The sequence below is a fragment of the Lissotriton helveticus genome, chromosome 5_1 (assembly GCF_964261635.1).
Source record: "Lissotriton helveticus chromosome 5_1, aLisHel1.1, whole genome shotgun sequence".
Taxonomy (NCBI): domain Eukaryota; kingdom Metazoa; phylum Chordata; class Amphibia; order Caudata; family Salamandridae; genus Lissotriton; species Lissotriton helveticus.
Window position 1 is genome coordinate 1,627,328,704 of NC_136065.1, and position 20,131 is coordinate 1,627,348,834.

At 45.8% G+C, this 20,131-nt stretch overlaps 1 protein-coding gene across 1 annotated transcript in view; it reads left to right on the top strand.

The window, feature by feature from the left end:
- The window catches only part of LOC144755659 (epimerase family protein SDR39U1-like), a 100,179-nt gene that overhangs the window by 7,376 nt on the left and 72,672 nt on the right, over positions 1 to 20,131 (top strand). The window contains exons 2-3 of the mRNA XM_078644824.1: positions 12,831 to 12,937; positions 14,089 to 14,171. Coding sequence (XP_078500950.1) covers positions 12,831 to 12,937; positions 14,089 to 14,171 — 190 coding nt within the window. The remainder of the gene's footprint in view (positions 1 to 12,830; positions 12,938 to 14,088; positions 14,172 to 20,131) is intronic.

Consider the following 20,131-nt stretch of genomic DNA (forward strand, 5'->3'; position numbering starts at 1 on the left):
CAGGACAACAACAACTGACTTGGCCCCAGCCCTACCGGCCTGTTGATCCTGGAACCTGCTCCTGCCTAAACCCGGCGACCTCCGCGGACAGCAACCTTGGGACACCCAGAGGACCTGCCTGCCTTGACCCTCTCGACGATTGGGACTCCCATCAGCAGATGCTCTTCTGCAACAACCCACCTGGTGCCCACCAGGAAGCTCCGGACCAGCCCACTCTGCACCAGCCGAGCCCGGGCCGGGCCAACCCGAACCAAGACCACGAGGACGTCCCCCCGGCGACTGGGACCCGAAGTCCAGTACCCAAAGACCCTCCTCAACGAACCAGCCAACGCCTGCAGACCCAGAACCAGGGGCCACCCCAAACCGCGACCAGCGAGGGTAAGCTTTTCCGACACCCAAAGACACCCCGGCACCCTACAGCCCCCTGTGCCTTCCTTTGGGGTACCTACCTGTGCTCCAACTTACCTCTCGAAGTGCTGGTCGCCCCTGGAGAGTCACCGTCCCCGAGCCTGCAGCCTTTGTTCCTTTTTCAAGATCCTCATTGGATAACATTGAGCGCCCGACGGCTCAAAAGCACCCTGCACCCAGCCGCCCGAATGCCGCTGGCTGTGACCTCTTTGCCCTAACCTACTTCCCCCCTTGCCCAGATCAAGTGACCAGGAGCCCAGCTCCCAGAGCTGCGTGGCCTGCTAGCCAGCAGCCACCAACCGGAGGCCCCCTTTCCCTCATTGGATAACTTTGGGCCTAGCTACCTCTGCACCCGGCCGCCCCTGCTCCGCTGGGACCGAACCAACTGTACTCACCTGACCCTAGGGGACCCCTGAGTCTATGCCCAGAACCCTAACTTCACCAACCAAGTACTCACCTAGAAACCGGTAATTCACTTACCTGCCATTGGATAACATTGACCCATTTTTGACTCGAATTTTTTTTAAGTGTGACATTTTGAAAACTGAAAATATTCCTATAAAATCAGCCAAAGTCCGAATTCGAAAATACTCACCTGTGATCAGGAGAGAAGCCAGTACTGTACCCTTCAGCCCAGTACTGAACCGCAAAAGTAATCCCTTGCGGGTTTACTAGCGACCTGTATTTTCTCCATAGGAACCCATTGTCTGCTTTTCTATGAAAATTCTTCCAAGTGTCTACTTTTGAAAACTGCAAATATTCTTTAAAAATCATACGAAATACTGAAACGCAATTACCTATCAGTTTTGAGTTAAGCCCCCAGTGCTGGCCCTAGGAGACTAGTGCTGGGTTACAAAAGTAACGCATTCGTACTTTACCTGTAACCTGAATTTTCTCCCATTGAATAACATTGTGACAATCACCTCGAAAAGTTTCTAAGTGTGAACTTTTAAAACCGCTTTATATTCAGGAAAAATCATCACTGTAACTAAAACGTTTCTGCTAATGGGGTTTCAGCTTAGACCCCAGGACTGAATCCAAGATCTAGTCCTGGGACTACCAAAGTAATCCATAAAGTAATCAACTTACTTTCCTATGAAAATCCATTGAGCTCAATGCTAGAGTGTGTTTCAGAACTATATTGCTTATTAGCAATCCTGTAATTATTGTGTGTGCAAACTTATTGCTCCTCTGCAAAGTATTTACATGAGATTACTCGTATCTCGAAAATTATATTTTTATAGCTGTCGGTTCTAAAAATAAAACAACTATATCTAAGGATATAATAACAATTGGCCTGGAGTTCAGTTCTTGAGTGTGTGAAACCTTTTGCTGACTTAGTGTGTACAACAAATGCTTTACACTGTCCTCTGGTACTGCCTTACTGCTCGACCAAGCTACCACTTTGGAGAGTAAGGTCAGTTCTGACTTTAACCTCTGCTAAACCTTCGGGACTCTATACACACTGTACTGCCTTATTGTCTAGTATATATAGAGCCACCTTCTCACAGGGATATTTTTAAACACCTTGGTCCAACCCAGCCTGTTAGTGCTCGTGCACTGGTAATCACATCTGCCCAGGTACATGTTCTGGCTGCTTCCATGTGTGAACCATCACTCTGGCGGGTAATCGCTTCCTTTTCAAGGGTATCTCATGTGCTGTGGGCGGGGTCTCTAAAATCTAGAAAGCACTGTGTGGGTGGCGCAAGGATAGGGATTTACAATTAATGAGTGTGCGTGCAGTTAGAACAGGGAGTGGTGTGAGCGTGTGAAGAACTTTCAAAAGGAAAATGAAGTGCGTTCCGATTTGTGCAGTGATAGCCCAGCAGCAGTGCCCTGTAGGGAGTTCCCGTTTATGATCTGGGCAGGTATGCCGTGAGCAGTGCAGCAGACACTGGGGAACATAGTACAAGCAGACCAGTCTTTATTGGGTACATTAGGGAACTTAAAACTTATTTTTTAAATGTATTCATACACGGTTTAATGTAAACAGATCACACTTGGTCAAGGTCTGATTTAAACAACCTGGGTCCCAGGTAACACAAAAGGGGTAAATCTAAAACTTTTGACATACGCCTACCGTCAGACACCTAATGTCCAGTCGCAATTGCGGGGGTGGGGGTCACGCGCTGGAGGGGTGTCTGGCCCTAAGAAAAGTATTGGCGCCATCAAAACATGTTTTGTTATCTGTCCCCATTCCTTTTATATGTCCACTGCATTTCATGCAAAGCTGAAAATGAAAAAGAAGTTTGCACAGTGTATGTGAAAGAGGTATGGCGCTCTATCCATCAGGCTGGATTCTTTTCTCTCACGTCAATATCGGTCTGAGTATACACTTTTTGTATGCTTTTCTGCCACCACATCAACACATGGCTCACTGTATGCACCTTACACTACCTTGCATGCCCTGCAATTGGTCAGCCTAACTGGAGCAAGCGTGCCGCACATGGTTTTTCGCATGCCAAGAGGAGAACATGAATATACTCTGAATCACACATGAGATGAAGACTTGAATTGGGTTAAGGACCCGGATTTAGAAGCAAAAGAAACCATACTTCGGAACGAACGAGATAACTATCAGAACCCCTGTGTGGGTTGGAATTAACACAACATAAGAAGAGCTTTGAATTGGACGGTTTAGCCCTGAGGAAGTCACGGGATCAAACCCTATAGCGACGAAACACGTGTTGGTTGTGGCCGAGAGAACCAGAATAAAGCGTGAACAAACAAAAGAACAAAGAAAATAATTGTTTGCTTCTTTTACTGTACTATTGTGTTTGTATACCACTAAGAGGGAAACCGCAAATCTACTTAAAAACGTGTGCTAGGGAGTAGAATTTTGTTGAGAGCTTTGAGCTTGCCCTGTGGAGTTTTGTGGATCTCTACACCTTTTAGCATCGACATTTAATTTTTCTAATAGCTATAAATACAGTGCAACTCAAACCCTGTGGCGCCACAGACACCTATACGAATAACCACTGCTCGCGCATCCCTATACCTTACACTACCTTGCATGCCCTGCAATTGGTCCAGTGGGATGACTGTTGCCACTACCTACTTTGAGAGTCGCAAAGTCGCAATCGCGGGGGGAGGGGGAGGGGGGTCCTGCTGGGGGGGGCTGGAAATTAAATATAAAAAAGTAAACTTACCTCACGGCCGGTCCGCGCCATCTCTGCTCTCCTTGGCGCCTTCACGAACGGCACTGGAGTGGACTGGCTACCCCTCTCAGCCAATCCTGGCGCTGCCAGCAGCGCCAGGATTTGCTTAGGGCACAATTACTACTCGCCCGCCTGCCCATTAGGAGACCGAGGTTTGAGCCTTTGCTCAACCCTCGCTCTCCTGATGGGCATGCGCCAGCAGAGCAGACACTAGTGCGCATGAGTGGGCACGGTGTGAAAATTCGCCCTCCGTCCCCACACATGCGTACTTGTGTTGTGCTGCTGCCTGTTGCCCCTGATCTGACAATCATGTCAGTCAACATGACGTCGGACCGCCCACCCTCTTCAGACTCTGGTGGGCGGTCCGACGTCATGTTGACTGACATGATTGTCAGTTCTCCATCGGCGTCTTTAAACTTAAGTAAACTGATTCAGTTTACTTAAGTTCAAAGACGCCGAGGGAGATGCGGGCGGGGGGGGCTACGCCCCCATGTCTCAATGGACGCAACGCGCCTGCCCCCGCCCCGGATGCCCTAAAACCAGCCCCCACCCCTAAGACCTCTACCCTCCTCCCCCAGCTCAACTTACCAAGCTGCATCCCCCGTCCCTCATGCCACGATCCTTTAAGTTCCTCTCCCTGCCCATGCACCCTGACAGCTAGAACACCGACTGCCTTAACCACACATATGCATGGTTAAGGCACGCAGTGTTTTGCTTGCGGGTAAATGGCACACATGCTTAAGCCCGTGTTGTAGAGGCTGTTTCCCACACCAAAATGTGCGTTATTTATCAGGTGCAATAATCATGAGTTTTTGGGGAATAAAGTGGATTTTTGTGTTTACTGCACCAAAATCCATATATTCTGGTAAAGTATGGGCATTTCCCCTGCTAAATATCGCAGGTTTGACATAGTGATATTTGTCAGTAAACTCATAATTCAAATATTTGCATTAAAAGGACATATTGCATATATCAGAATTTATTAGCCAACTAATAAGGCCCGCATTACAACTGTCTAAAGTCAAGTTTTCCTTTCAGGAACAATTCAATCACATGTATACTTCACAAGCGCACCTCAATCCCCCCAGTAAGACAAAGTCTGGAACCACAACAATATAGTAAGGATATAAAACAAGATTTCATGTCATCTTTCTCATAGAAGTAATGTAAAACTGTACACCCAAATTCCTTTGAGCAAACTTTGCAGTGACCCAACACTCCTTGGAAAGCACATTAAAAATGATTTTCTCAAAAGTTAAAATATGTTCCTCGTCCCGCCTACAGCACTCCATATTAGCTTCCCAATATCACAATGTCAAAAGTATTGCACAGTCCCAATACCGCACCACGTCCTTTCTGGCCTCCGCCTTCACCATATTGCAGAGCAGTAGTGTATACCTATTCAGCCTCACCTCACCCTAGGCGCCCAGGCAGACCAATGAGGGAGTGAGCACTCAGGGCCTCCAAAGCAAACACAAGGAGCCGATGGATGGAGCGCTGACATTTTTTCGACACTCCTCTCCCCCCACCCCCCAGTCACAGAGTCACAGACCCATCATCATTTATTTATTTATTTAAAAAGTTTTGTAGAGCGTGACCATGGCCCAAGCGGGTATCGGAGCTCTTTACATACGGGTTGCGGAAAACATAGTAAGATAGCTGTAGGAGAAAGGGAAGAAAAATAATATACAGGAGAAGCAATATACAACAGGTACAGAATGACATAGTGGCGGGCGACACGGCCGTAACAAATGTCAGGTAGTAGCTAACACAGGTAGTATCTAACACAGCTAAACAAGATCGGAGGCAGGAGGAGAAAAACTAACACAGCGCCTTGTTCATGAGGAGGACCTTAACTTCCCTTTTGAAGGCAAATCTTGAGGGAATCTGTCTTGTTTCCACGGGTAGGGAGTCCCAGATTCTCGGGGTAATACCAGAGAATGTACGATTGTATGTTTTCAGTTTTTTAAATATCTTCGGCTTAAGCAGCAGTGTGCTGGTGCTCCTCGAGGGCCGGTTGCAACTGGAGAGTTTGAGCTTGCTTTTCAAGTAGAGTGGGGTATTGAAGTGTAGGGCTCTGTGGGTCATGCATGCAATTTTTAAATGGATCCTTGCCTCAAATGGAAGCCAATTGAGCGAATTCAGGTCTGGTGAGATGGGGTTGTGTTTCTTGGAACCAGTGATGGGTCTGGTCACTGCATTAAGAGAGGCTCTGAGAGGGGCTAAGCTGAGTTTTGGCAGTCCGTAAAGGGTAGCAATGCCGTATTCAAGTCTAGAGATGACTAGTGCTTGCACCACCGATTTGAAGATATAATGGGTAAGGTAGGGTTTGAGTTTTCTTAGGATGCTCATTTGGATGTTTGCTCCTTTGGTAGATGCTCTGATGTGATCATCAAGTTAAGGTTCCTATCTAACATCACTCTCAGGGATTTTGTGGAGTCAATTATGTGTGATGTGCAGTTGAGAGCCGAGAGGTTACTTAGATATTTCACAACAGTGGGGGTTTGCTTAACCCCTTAATTGCTGCCGTCGGCCAACGGTCGTCACGGCCACTACCTCCCCAGTGCTGCGCACGACCGTTGGACGTCCATTCAGCACTAGTTCCAATGGACAGCGCAGCACTGGGGAGGTCTATTTACAACGCTTTAAAGGGGTTAATGGGTGAGATGAGGAGGAATTTCGTCTTGAGGGCGTTTAGTTTGAGGGGGTTGGTGGTTAGCCAATTTAGGGTTTTGAGTAGGGTTCCGTAGAGTGACTTGATGTCTTTGGGGGAGGCTATTTTCATGTACAGTTGAGTGTCATCTGCATATATGTGATATTCTATGTTGGATGCTTTGAGGATTACAGTCAGAGGTTCAATGAAAAGGTGAAAGAGTGTGGGGGAGAGTGAGGAGCCTTGGGGGACACCCAGAGTGCAGGGGCTGGAGTTGGATAGAGTTTGATTGGATTTGACTCTCTGCGTTCTGTTGTTGAGAAAAGAGGCAAACCATTTAAGGATCGTGCCTGAGAGCCCCATTCTGCATTCCAGGAGGTTAAGTAGATTGTCATGTTTGACAGTGTCGAATGCAGATGAGAGATCAGGTAGTATTAGTAGGCAGGTTTCATTCTGGTCAAGCAGAGTGAGAGCATCATCCACAATATGAGTGATGGCTGTTTCAGTGCTGTGGCCTGTGCCGAAGCCTGTTTGGAATTGGTCGAGAAGTTGGAATGGCTCAATGTGTTTGTGCAGTTGTTCATGAACACATTTCTCCAGGAGTTTTTTTTAAGGGAATGGATGTTTGTGATTGGACGGTAGTTATTCAGATCTTCAGGGTCCGCCATGGGTTTTTGAGAATGGGGAGCACAAGGCCAGTCTTCAGGCAGTAGGGGATTTCACCTTGAAGAAGGGAGGCGTTGATGATCTTGGTCCAGAGCGGGACTAGTGATCCTATCATTTCTTTGAAGAAGTTAGGGGGAAGAGGATCATTGAAGTGATTAGAAGGTTTCAGGGTCGAGAGAATGTGAGGATGGCAGTGTTGTTGAGGGATGAGAATTGACTCCAGGAGGCATTGTTTTTGTGGGAGAGACAAGGCGGCGTGGGTATAGAGGAGTCAGGAGAGGGTGCGAGTTCGATTAGGGTTGATTTAAGATCAGCTTCAATCTTGCTCGCCTTACTGAGGAAGAAGTCCGCAACAAGAATCATTATTTATCTCACTTCACCACCTCAGTTCAGACCCAGCTATATGCAAATCAGTCTTGACCCTGTGCCTCATGGGAACAGTCCAGGCCCAAACTGCCAAGCCAGGTCTTCCCCGAACCTGAAACAAGCATCCTGGGGCCTCCCCCATTGCCCGAGAGCCTACCATGGACCTCTTTCCAGAAGGGCCTTACCCGTGTGGGCACCACCAAAGCACGTGTATCAGTGTACTCTGCTGCCCACAACCCCTCAGGCAACAATTCGAATCACACCTACCCATCAACCAAATGCATGTGGAATATGCCCTGTGCAGCAGCTTTAATTGAAAAAGCTGGAACCGCGGATGGATAGCCAACTACCCCGCATACATACAGGCCACGCCCCACTCGTTGTCCTCTAGGCCCCCCATATCTCCCTCCCAAGTGTCAAATAGCTGTTGCAGCAGGGCCCACTTATTGCTTAGCAGTGTAGAGTAGAACTAAGAGGCAGCATACCGTCAAAGCAGAGTGGCCAATGTACGATACTCCAATGGGCTCACATCTTCTAAGTGCTGCGGACAGGAGATTCTCCGCCTCAAGATAGCTCAAATTTACAGGTAACACAGAAACTGCCCCCTCTCTCCCTGCATCTCGTATTGGTCCTGCAGGTCTGAAAAGTCAGGCAATCCTTGCTACCAAAAAGGGTCCTCTATCTTGGAGATGCCAATCAGCTCCCAGGACCCGTGAGCTCCTTGCAGAGCTCCGCCAGCACTCGAGTCCCACAGCAGAGTTAACTGACCCACCCAGTCCATACAGCATGTGGCACACCACCAGGTCACGCACCACAGTGGCAGTCAGCTCTGGGAGGGTCAACTCCCTCACTGCCCGTAGATCCATCGCTTGAAGCCATACAGCTACAGCACTCTATGGTCAGTCTTCAGTACTGGATCTCCCTGATCTGCAAACGAGCAGCATTTGATCAGCAACCAGTGCGCCGCCCAGTAATACAACTGTAAATCTGGAAGGGCAAGACACTCATCTACTGGACGGCGCACCAATGTCCCAAGAGCGATTCTCTGGGCACCCCTATCCCAGTGAAGAGCCCAAACCTCTGCATCCAGTACGCAAAAAACATGGTCCGTAACCTCAAACAGGGAGTTTAGCACCACTTAGAGGAACTTGAGGAGCTTAATCATCTTGTAGAGAGCCGCCCTACCCAGTAATGACAGGGCGATCCGCAGCAAGTGCTCCATGTCCCTACGAAAATTCCGTAGTACCTGCCCTGCATTCCTCTTATAGAAAAATTGCAGTCATCAGTCACAATTACTCCCAGGTAAGTAAACCCGAGGTCAGACCACACCAACTGCCTGAGCCAATGCCCCTGTGACGTCTAACTGGACAGGTGGTATGCTATAGATTTACCCCAGCTAACCGTATTGCAGAAGAAAAGCTAGAAAATGTGCAGGATTTCCATAACCCTCGGCATATCTGCCAAGTAGAACATCATCTGCGAACAGGGAGATCACATCCTCCCAGTTCTCATCCCAGCTGATACCTCGCAACTGTGCATCCCACCGGACCCAGGCTGCCAGCATTTCTATTGCCACTGCAAAGAGCAGTGTACCCTGACCCAGCTCGAACTCATCTGACAGTACCCCGCTCCGGCTCACCATCGCCGTTGATCCATGATACAGGAGCCAAACCCAGAATCCCGGACCAAAGCTCATATGCTCAAAAAGAGCCCACAGTTAGGCCACTCCACAGAATCAAACGGCAAGAGAAAGGCTGATTCCTCAATATGAAGCTGCCGAGCCTGGCAATCAAAGAGCTGTTAGAGATTGTGGTGTGAACACCTATGCAGCATCAACCCCGACTGATCGGAGTCACTACCACCTCTGTTACCTGCGAAAGGAGATTTGCCAAGATCTTGGATAGCAGTTTAGTCTCCATATTCAGAAGGGAAATTGTCTGATACGAGGCGTGCTCCAGAAAACAGTGTGTGCAGGGGCTTAAGGACCTTGCCCTTCACACACTTAAAGCACATGGTTGAGACCCAAAGCTATCCCACTTTTGAGCTGGTTTCCATAGTCCATTTTTGAGATTCCAATACCTTGAATTACAGTTCATAAGTCTCTTTTGGTAATTGCTTAGTTCGGTCTATTTTAGAGAGGGCTAATCTGGCTGAACTGTCTTAGATGTGTGTTTTCATATCGAAATTAGAGTTTATTCAGAAACCAAGAGATTTGGAAATTTTGGCCAACTTTGGAGAATAATCATTGATTTCGTACACAAGACGCATATAGATCAACCTCAAGAACTCATTCATATCGAGGGAGCATGTGCCGCTTTCGGTTTGAAAAAGACATAAGACAAATGGTACAAACTAAGAAGGCCAAGCTACCTGTTTTCAGTGAGATATGCGAAGCAGGAAACACAGGTGACTAGGCAGACCCCAGCATTCTGTGTGGATTGAAGAGGAGAGAGGACAGCTTGGCTCATAAACCACTAGGAAAATAGGCCAGAAAATAAGAGCTTGCTAAGGATTTCGAAAGTAGAGAAAGTTATGAAAGGGTATGTTTCATAAGTGTTGAAAAGCTGAAAACAGAGATATGATGATGCATAATATTGTGATACTGATCCAAGGGGGATAGGCAGAGGCATACATGTATGAAGGTTAAAAAAAGGTCGAAAAAACGGAAGAGTAATAGGTAGGGAAGAAAAGGAATTGGGAGAAATCAGGGGATGAAAACGAGAGGACATCCAAAATTCAATAATCCAGACATCAGAAGAAAGCACAGTGTGAGGAGGTACATTTATTATGCATGAGTAATTAAAACCGTTGCATTCAGAACAATAAAGGTTAATTTTCAGAGATTTTACATAAATAAAACAATTTAAAATAAGGTACAAAGTTAAAAATGCTTTTGTTTTGTGATTAAAAGACATAAAATTGCTTCAACTGTGTTAGCACCACTGGCACAGATTTACAGGCCTGTATAAAGTCACTTATGTAAACTTTCTAGATTAAATCTGTGGAGTGGTCCAATACAGCATCTACGACACTCTATAGTAGTTCTTCACAGTGTGAGGAAGTGTGTAGATGAAGGAACTAAGAAAACAAGCATTTACAATGCAATGGTCTCGGCAGCATCAAAGGTAGAGCTATTGGCATTGCTCATGATTTTTTTTTTTAAATCATAAATAAATGGCATTGTCATTTACATTTCCAATAGCTTCATCGCGTGCATATGCAAGACCTATTGCATTAGCACCCGCACACACAGTAAGTAGTAGAGTGAGAAGTTGACAGTGAGTAGGAGAGAGTTATTAGTAAAGAATATTAGAGAGCGCATCAGAGCTGTGTGAATAATAACAGCTGTGAGCCCGTGCCTGAGGTGCATCTTCAGAGCTGTGTGAATAATAACAGCTGTGAGCCCGTACCTGAGGTGCATCATCAGAGCTGTGTGAATAATAACTGTGTCAGCCCCGTGCCTGAGGTGCATCATCAGAGTTGTGTGAATAATAACAGCTGTGAGCACCTGCCTGAGGTGCATCATCAGAGCTGTGTGAATAATCATATTGTGCCCACTGTATATCATAGAAATATGACATTTCCACTCTGCCAACCAAACATTTCAGTTCAATAGTGTCCAAAAGTCTCAACCGCATAATTTCTCTTTTTTTTGCAAACATATGTTTTATTGTTGTATGGCAACAAAATCATATACTATGCAGGCATGTTAAATAACAAGACGTTCACAGTTATATTACATTATACTGTTTGCTCAACTTCCGCATCAGGTTCATTTTTTGAGTATTCGTAGGCCACGATAGTATATCCATATACAAATAGTGCTTGGGCCCCATTCCTGCACAGAACTTCAACAAACCCCCCCAAGCTATTCCCCCTTACCGTGCCTCCTGAATTTCCAGCATAACATAATACCAAGTATATCTACCTCCAGTGTGGGCAGGGCACAGGTTGAGTATGAATGAAGTCAGGCCTCATGCGGTATCTCTGCTGCTTGGTCATCCTTGGGATTTAGACCAGTGTGTATGTAACTGTCAGGGGAATCAGCATCAGGTAATTTCAGGCATTCCAACAAGATATCCCAAGCTCTAGCTTTGTCCACTGTACACTGCGGGGCTCTCTGGGGCTGGCATTACAGGGAAATGGCGGGAGTGAGGAGGAACCGTAATGCCACTAAGGAAGGACAGACAGCTTGTTCTGGAGCGCAAGGAAGGGGGTGGGGGTGGCCGGGGCCCTGCGCGGGAGGCGGTGTGCTGGCCAGACTGCTCTTTGCACAGGACTGAATCTGCAACCGACGGGGCGTAGGTCTGTGTCTTTGTTGTACAGAGCTGACACTGCAGATAACCTTCTGGAGTGACTAATACAGGAAGGGTAGGCCCCTGTCCGCACAGCACATCGCAGAGGAGTACTGAACTGCAGGGTGGGGGATGCCTTCGCCAGCACCACCTGGACCGGTACTAATTGGAGGCCGCAGGCTGCGTGGGCACCTCCTGTGGCCATTAAAATATAGGGGGGGAGGGAGGGTGCTTTGAGCACAGCGCATCCTGTGGCGTGTTTATTAGGGAGGAGCGGGCTGCTTTGAGGCTCCAGTAGCCGGTTACCGAGGGGGTGTGAGCTTTCAGTACAGCACTCTCTGTGGCCGGATAAGTGTGCATGTCCCGCATTGGGAGAACCGGCGCTGCTGCCCTCTGCGCTGTCTAGCTCTGCCCATGTAGTGCCTGTTAAGCACTGGTAGCGCTAGGGGCAGCCTGACGCATGTCCGCGTGCTGCTGCTGCTGCCGCCCTCTGTTATGTCAGCCCAACACTTGCGGACCGAGTCTTAGAGAGGGACCACCAGCTCTGCCGAAATACATTTGGGGCTTCCGATGGGACTGAGAGCCGCTCGCACCAGCCAGTGACAGGGAGAGGAATGCCCTGTGCGCCGGGTGCCACGCGCAGCGCATCTGTCAGCGGGGCACAGGGGGCGCCTATGGGCTCCAAGCATTCTGCCTTCCGTGAAGCCGGCCAGGAAGAGAGGAGTTATCGGCGCGCGGCGGAGACCCCGGCGCCGTGAGCATGCACATCGGCAGCTCCGAAACTAAAATGGAGACTGACTCACGCGCGCGACCAAATCCTATGCGCGCGTGGCCAGCTCTTGTCTCTCCCTCTCCCATTGACAATGCTGCGCGCGTGCACAGCTCTTGTCTCCCTTTGTCGGCTGAACCGATCACTATAGTTCTCTGGCGAGAACGCGCTTTGCGCGTTTCTAGCCGAGACCTAAAAAAAAACCAGATGGTCAAATGACAGATAAAGGAAATTGCTCTTTTCTTTATAGTGCTCAAAAGAGCACTGAGAACTCAATAGAGGGCCGGAAAGGAGGGTGAAGGATAGCCAGGTAACAGAACACCTAGCACAGGTATTGAGTGAGCACAAAAACCCAAATGCTATTTGTATTGGCATTTTTGTGCCAGCTTATACCTCGTAGGGCTAACTGAGTCTGTGAGAGCCACAGACAACCCAGCACTGAGAATCCCGTGATGTAGACTAAATCAGCGCAGTTGTTTAGCCAGATGTAACACACTGTCTTTTTTTCTCATCAGGTGGTGGGACAGGATTTGTGGGCCGTTCTTTGAGCCGCCTCCTGAAGAGCAGAGGTCATGAGGTCACTATTGTCTCCCGCCAGCCTGTGGAAGGGCAGATCACCTGGGTAAGAAACAGGCAAAGAATGAATAGGCTGCAAAATGGAAATGACTCTGTTATCGAACTTATGGCCTGGTGGGTAGGGAAGCCCAGCGATTCACTGGGTCACCTAGGGTGCATTTACGCTTAAGACAAAAACCTGAACGGTTTACCTGGGTTTTATTTTATTTTATTGGGATTTAACTAAATGGGTAGAACCCTAAGTTTTGTTTGCCCTTGATATTGAAGGGCACCACGCATTTGAGGTATGTCGACCTTCCATTTTCTCTACTTCAAACCCCTTTTCACGTTCTTCACCTGTCCACCTTGAGGCGTAGAAGCTGAGAACCATATCATATGATATACAGCAGACTTTACCAATGCCCTGTTTGTGACTTCCATTTGACTGGCATGGACCCTTGTTTGTTTGGTTGTATAACAAGCTTCCATTCCGTAAAGAGTTTGCCAATATGTATGATTTATTATGTTATGTACAGTATGTATAGGGCGGGCCTTGATCCTGAGGGCCCAGATTAATTCAATGCTGGAATATTACGTTTTTTTCTTGCCCCGCTGACATTTTCACTCTGAACTCACTGCTGATTTATTGTATTTAAATGTGTCCGGTTCCCACACTGGAACTTTTGTTTTGTGTACTGCATTATCACTGTAAGCCTATTTTCATTCACCTTGCTGATGAATACTAGTCTGCTTGGGGATAACTTGTTTGATTCCAGATGGCACTGCAGCCTTCGTCACTACTGCTGACCTGCGGTGTTTCCGTCCCACTTTGGTCAATGTGGATCATTTGGACTAGAAGGGAGCTGCCTAGCATAATTTGTGGTGTAATTGCTGCATATGCACACATTTACATAGTATAGATAAGCGTTTATGTTTACATTTTCATTACTCCCAGGGACACACTTGGGGATAATGCCAACAGATTAGGGTCCGTGAGGTAATATTTTGGGCTATGTATGTTGGCCGATGCCTCAGCGTTGAACATTAACAGGTTCCGTACTACACTCTCATCTGTGTAGTATGCACACCTAAAAAACCACACGGGTTTTCCATGTAAGTTCCATAACCAGTATCGGGACACTGATGATAATCCGGGTGGGTCATACTATTTTTCTGGAGGAACCAATGAGACGTGACTTCATGCTTTTCTCATTACAGGGCAACCTCGAGGCTAATGGCTTGCCTCCCTGTGACGCTGTTGTCAACCTGGCTGGAGAGAACATCCTGAACCCGCTGCGCAGGTGAGATTTAATGTTTAGACTACAAGACCTGTTGTCTCATATCTAACGCTACATCGTTCATGGATAGCAGTTGGCTGCCACTATATTCTTCTGCTTTGAAACAATCCTGAATCATCTCCTTGGATTCTTGCACATATTCCATTCTCGTTTATAGACTATCTAAGTTTATGCTTTACATATATAAAGATATACATTTATACATATCACGCGCCACACAGGGCTGCAAGGCGGGCCCAGTCGTCCCCGTCCCCTGTATAAACACTACATACAGAGCTTGCTCTCCAGCTTCATCTTCCTTTTCCACTACCGTTGCTTTTTATTACCTGTCCTGGGTATCTCCATTATTAGACTATCCTTAATGAGAGTGAATATTTTGATCATTTTCAGCCTTGCCTCGTCTTTTTTCCAAGTCAATGTTCAAATATTACTTCTGTCCTTACAATCATTCATCACCTCATTATTATTATTATTTCATTCTTTTTATTGGTCATTGTTCAGCAATTAGCCCAAGATTAGGGCTAAACAAAACATTGCGTTAGTAGTATACATTTGCATGTTGATCTCTGCCAATGAAAAGGAAACCAATAACAACAACAGTAACAGTTAAAGGTACAGTCGCTGTGCAATTCCATCATCAGTGATAAACATCAAAGAATTTGGTCTTATTTCTCCCTCCTCTTAGTCTCATCCCCAGGAGGTCCCACCAGTTCAACAGTGATTTGTCACCCAACATGTAGACAATCGGGACCCGCTACGCTTCATAGATTAATCTATGGCCCCCTTTCTCCTAGGTCCCATCACTCACCTCGATACCGAAGCAGTTGCAGCTGCCCCCATATTCTCCAGAGTGTGCCCTTGTGTGTTAGAGGATTCCGTGCCTTGGGATTGCGTTCTCTGTTCATCGTCCCCATCCCGACCCGTGTGCTTCTCCAGTAGTGTGGCCCAGATTTTTAAGTCCTCCTGTAACTTATCATCCCAACGGTTGAGCTTCATGTGTACCTCCTCTGCAATTGCCCACACGTCCAAGTCCTTACACCACAGTGTATTGGAGAGGGTTCTTGTACCCTGCCATCCTATGGCCACCCTCTCTTTAGCCAGAACTAATGCCAACTGCCTTTTACCCACTCTGGGTCATTTAATGATACCAAGCAGGCATACATGGGACGACTCGTCAGTTGTCAGTGCAGTCACCTCCCTCAGCTTCGCAACCACCTGCAGCCAATAATCATGCATCCTCAGACACTCCCACACCATATGCAAGAAAGAAGCTCCCACCTCCCCCACATCAGGGACGGATTACCTCTCTGCCCACAAACATCCTACTAAGTTTGATTGGTGGTAAGTTCGTTTAATGCACATAATAGAAATGGGCCCATTTAAATCTAGCGTTGCACAAGACTTTCTTCACCAGTTTTCAGGCCACGCTTAATTCTGATGCAGCGGAAGCGGTGAGGGATTTTATCATTTTTTGTTGTCCCACACTAATCTTTACACTTTTATTCAAAACGTAACTCTGACGGGGCCATAAGTCATTATCACACAGTTAGCTGTAACAAAGGTACTCCGATGAATCTTTGGTAGAGCTAAAAGGGACTAAGTAATGAAAATCGGAATGCTATTCCCTCATGAGGACCCACGATGAAGGAAAAACGAAATATCAGTAATTATCAATAACATAACAAAATAACTCATGAATAAGGACAGACAGTATTCTTGTCTTATTATTTCTTCTTGTTATTTCATAATATGAATGGTCAAACACAAGTCCACAAATTATAATATTCACTTAGAACCAATGTTACAGAATAAATTCACAATAAGAAGCAACTCATATCAAAATACATCAACAAAAAGGGTATAGAGGAGTGAGAGATAGAGGAGTGGGAGAGAGAAAAACCATTGCAAATACAAATATGCAAGATTATCAGTTTCTCATACAAACCTAGAATTACTGATGCAAAGCCTGCATTCAGTCTGAAAAGCTAACCCCTCGGCCAAAAGTGTATAGCATAAGCAGCATTACCAGCCAATGAAGTGCAAAGTAATTCAAAAACTCTTTTGGTATTGCAGGAAATCACCGGTCAGAGTAAAAGGATCAGCACGGCATTCTGCACACCACAAACGCAGGGTCAGGTCACCAATCTTGTGAACGAGCCGATGAACATTTTCTCACACACGCTTTCATTTTCTCTCTTCCTTTCAGTCAGTATTGGACAAGTCCCATCGGGTGACAATCGTCTGAGCTCTAATTTACTCACATTTCTAAACGACTATTGTCCTAATGGATTACATCAGTTCTCGAGGAAATACTCGATACATAAGTTTCTAAATGATGAAACAGTTTATACTAAAAAAATACCTCATCTCTTGCTTAGACAGGAATAACCCTAAAATATTTATTCAGAAATAGGCTAATATCTGCATTCTAAGGAAAACATTTGAAACTTTCGAAGGACAGAAGCACATCCTCTAACATTTCTAAGGCCTACATTATTTTAGCAAAAAAGAGAATTATTTCTAAAAGATTTATGAAGACTTTCACGAAGAATAAAAGCTTTTCTCTCGAGCTTGTCGTGTCTCTGCATTTCAGGAGACATAAATCACATTCAATTAGACAGACAGGATAATCCTCAATTATTAATTAATTACTAACCACCTATGTTTCACAACTAACAACATATAGCTGTCATCTATATTAATTTAATTACTTTGGGGAAACACTTGTCGTGTTTTCCTTTACACATTTTCATGTGTTAGAGATAATCCATCCTAATTAGTTTAATTCACTTTTATGAGCAGATTACATTGAGCAGATTTTATTTACAAAACTCATGCTCCATCAATTCCAAATGAGTCAGGTGTGCAGCGAGTTCCTCCCCCATGCTTGCCGAGCTGCAGGTTCAGTCCAGACTCTATCTGACTTGAGTGTCTTATAGATGTGTGTCACCATGGGCCTCAAAGACCCTGCGTCCACAATATTTGAGAGTTTCCGTCAGCTGGGGCTATTCAAGAAATCCAATTCTGTCCAGAGATCCCATGCCATGCTCGTCAGTTTAGCATATTGCAGGAATTTACCCAACAGCAATCACCTCCTGTACCTCCGCGATAGTGAGGAATGTCTCCCCTGTCTACATTTCACCCAGCGCCTCACACCCCCCTCCCTCCATCTTACCACAGACACGTCTTATCCAAAAAGGCTGAATGGGAGCAGCATCCATATGACTAGGGTGGCAATTTGAATACCTTGGTGACAACTCGTTCCCAACTCTGCCACCTTTGGATCAAATAGAGTGTATCAGCCACGCATGAGCAGAGCCTATTGCCTCTTTGTTTTAATGAATACATTAAATATTTTATGGAATCTTTTTTTGATGGAGACATTTTTATTGGTTTGAGCCACCTAGAGTGGCAATGATAAAACAATTGACACACATCAATTACAATACAGGAGAAGAGTTGACATTTATACAAATCAGTCATACATCATATTTGAAGATAGCCCAATAGAGATCACTTCCCATCAACAAATTCAAATGGATTGATGTAAGAAAGTGGCTCTGTATATACTGGACCAAAGTAAGGTACAGAGTCCACAGTCCCCAGAGGTTTGGCAGAGGCTAAAGGTAGATATAACCTTACTCTCTAAAGTGGTAGCTTGGTCGAGCAGTAAGGCACTGTCAGAGGACAGTGTAAAGCATTTGTTGTACACACTCAGACAGCGAATGGTCTCACACACTCAAGAACTGAACTCTAGGCCAATTGTTTTGTATCAAAATATATAGTTGTTTTATTTTACACCCAACAAGGTATCAAAATATACTTTCTCAGGATGAGTTACTTTAGTTAAATATTTTTCAAATACCACATTATTTGGTCAGGCCTGCTTCTCTCAGCTACTGGCAGCGTACATGACACCATGGTATAACTATTCCATATACCTGCTGTGGACCCTAAGATGAAGCATTTGGGGACCAGGCAGGTTTGGGCGAATTCACAATACCAAAGGCTGTTGGCTGGCATTTTCTACCTGGTGTTCAAGAGAGATCTCACTAGATATTGGCGGTCACCTGCACCACCTCCTCTATCTGTTTGGATTCGAGGTATGACCTACTGCCGCAAAGTGAGGAGGGAAATAAACAAATTGAGAGGATGCGTCCGCAAACATCAGAAAATATGGAACTTGTGGTTTTCAAGTTCTCTATACTCCAGTACTTGAAGTATTTAAGCTGTACTCGTGAAAATCATGTCACTAGCAATATGAGCGTGATGTTCTGTATTTGTGCACTGCTGTTGCTGTGATGGATGCCCTTTTATTTTTATTCTTCTGTGTTTTCTAAAAACAATAAACCAATGTGTTAAAAAAGAAAGTGCATCTCTTTAGTTTTTCACTTGACAGATATTCTCTGTTTTTGAAGCTGACCCTTAAATAGGAATGGTAGGATCCCAATTCGTTATTCTTGAATCGCCAACCTTTTTGGCAGATTTCGGAGATGGAATAGTTAATTTTCAAGACCTGTTTATGATGCACACGTAGTTTACTTCTGTCCTTTGGGGTTGTGTGGAACAGTGGTAACGAACTTGTGTGCTACAAAGGCATGCGAATTTAGGATTTCTTGGGATGAAGCTGTGGTGAAGTACAATAAGATTTTATCCTAATAGGGTCTTTGCGATGCTGTAAACAATGCTGTGTGATGTTGCGGATAATTGTGCAAGTCACTTTGTATTTGTGTTGCTGATTTTATTGATTACGTTTGTCTATAGTTTGTAGAGAGCTGTATGCTGCTTATTGAGAGTTTTAGAGCATTTTGGTGGATAGAAATGAGGCACAGGCAGGCCTGAACAGTCAGCACGGCAGAGCTGTGCTCCAAATGTAAATGTATTGCGATTTATATAGCGCACGTATCACCCGTAGGCATCAAGGCGCTTGCCTTGGGAACCCGTCCTGGTATTCCCCTGTGAGATAGCCCCAGCAGGGTATCCACAAGGTGAAAGCCAGGCATCCCACCGCGAGGGGCCGTAGTGGAGATTAAGCAAGCTATTGCCCAGAGTCACAGAGTGTGAACCCGTGAGTTGAGTAGGCACCGGAACGAGAATTATCGAGTCCATGGAATTTTTGAGCCCAAGACCCGGCGAGGCGGGGAATTGAACCCTGGTCCAGGACCGATCTCAGCTTCCGGGTCTGCCGCCTCTAACCCCTGAGCCACACTTCTCCACATCAATGAGACCGTCTTGTCTGGACTCTGAACATCCTTTGTGTTTGCATTGGTAGATCCTTAATCTGGAAGAAAGGTTAGACCTGGCCATAACGTGTTGTTAGTGAGCAAGTACAAATGACAGTCTTAGGTGTTTGAATGGCTACCATGGAGGGGGGGGGGTGCACTTGAGGCAAGAGGGGTGACCCAATCCTCAGTGGAACCAGACCTCAGCAAGTCTTTCACGTTTCTGGCGCTATGGAAGAAAGGAGGTCTTTGAAAATGTTGTGGCCTTCCTCTGAGCCGTTTCTCAGTTGAGGAAGCCAGACTGCAAGCAGTGGGTTTCTTTTTAAGGCTCGAACAGTTTGGTTAAATCGTATTACAACGAATGACTGTCCAAACTAAGAAGCAGATTTCAGAAGATTTATTAAGTAATAACAAATTACTGTATCAGTCGTAAGTAAAACACCCCAGTAGGAGCTATGTTCATACAAGCTCAGTCATTTTCCCAATGAACTCTCCAACTCTTCTTTCAGAACTGAGGCAACTTCCTGACACAGTGACATCACACAGTCAACAGGAGATAGACACATGACCCAGGACTGTACACCAGAGTAAGAACATAGCACATAGCCTGGAAGTACTCATTCAAGAGCCTGTGGACAACGGACAAAGTTTTGAACTATGACCTTTCTTAAATTAGCAGTCAATGGAGGGCCTTCATTACAAGAATTCTATAGTTGTATAGGTGAAGGTCAAAGTATGAGC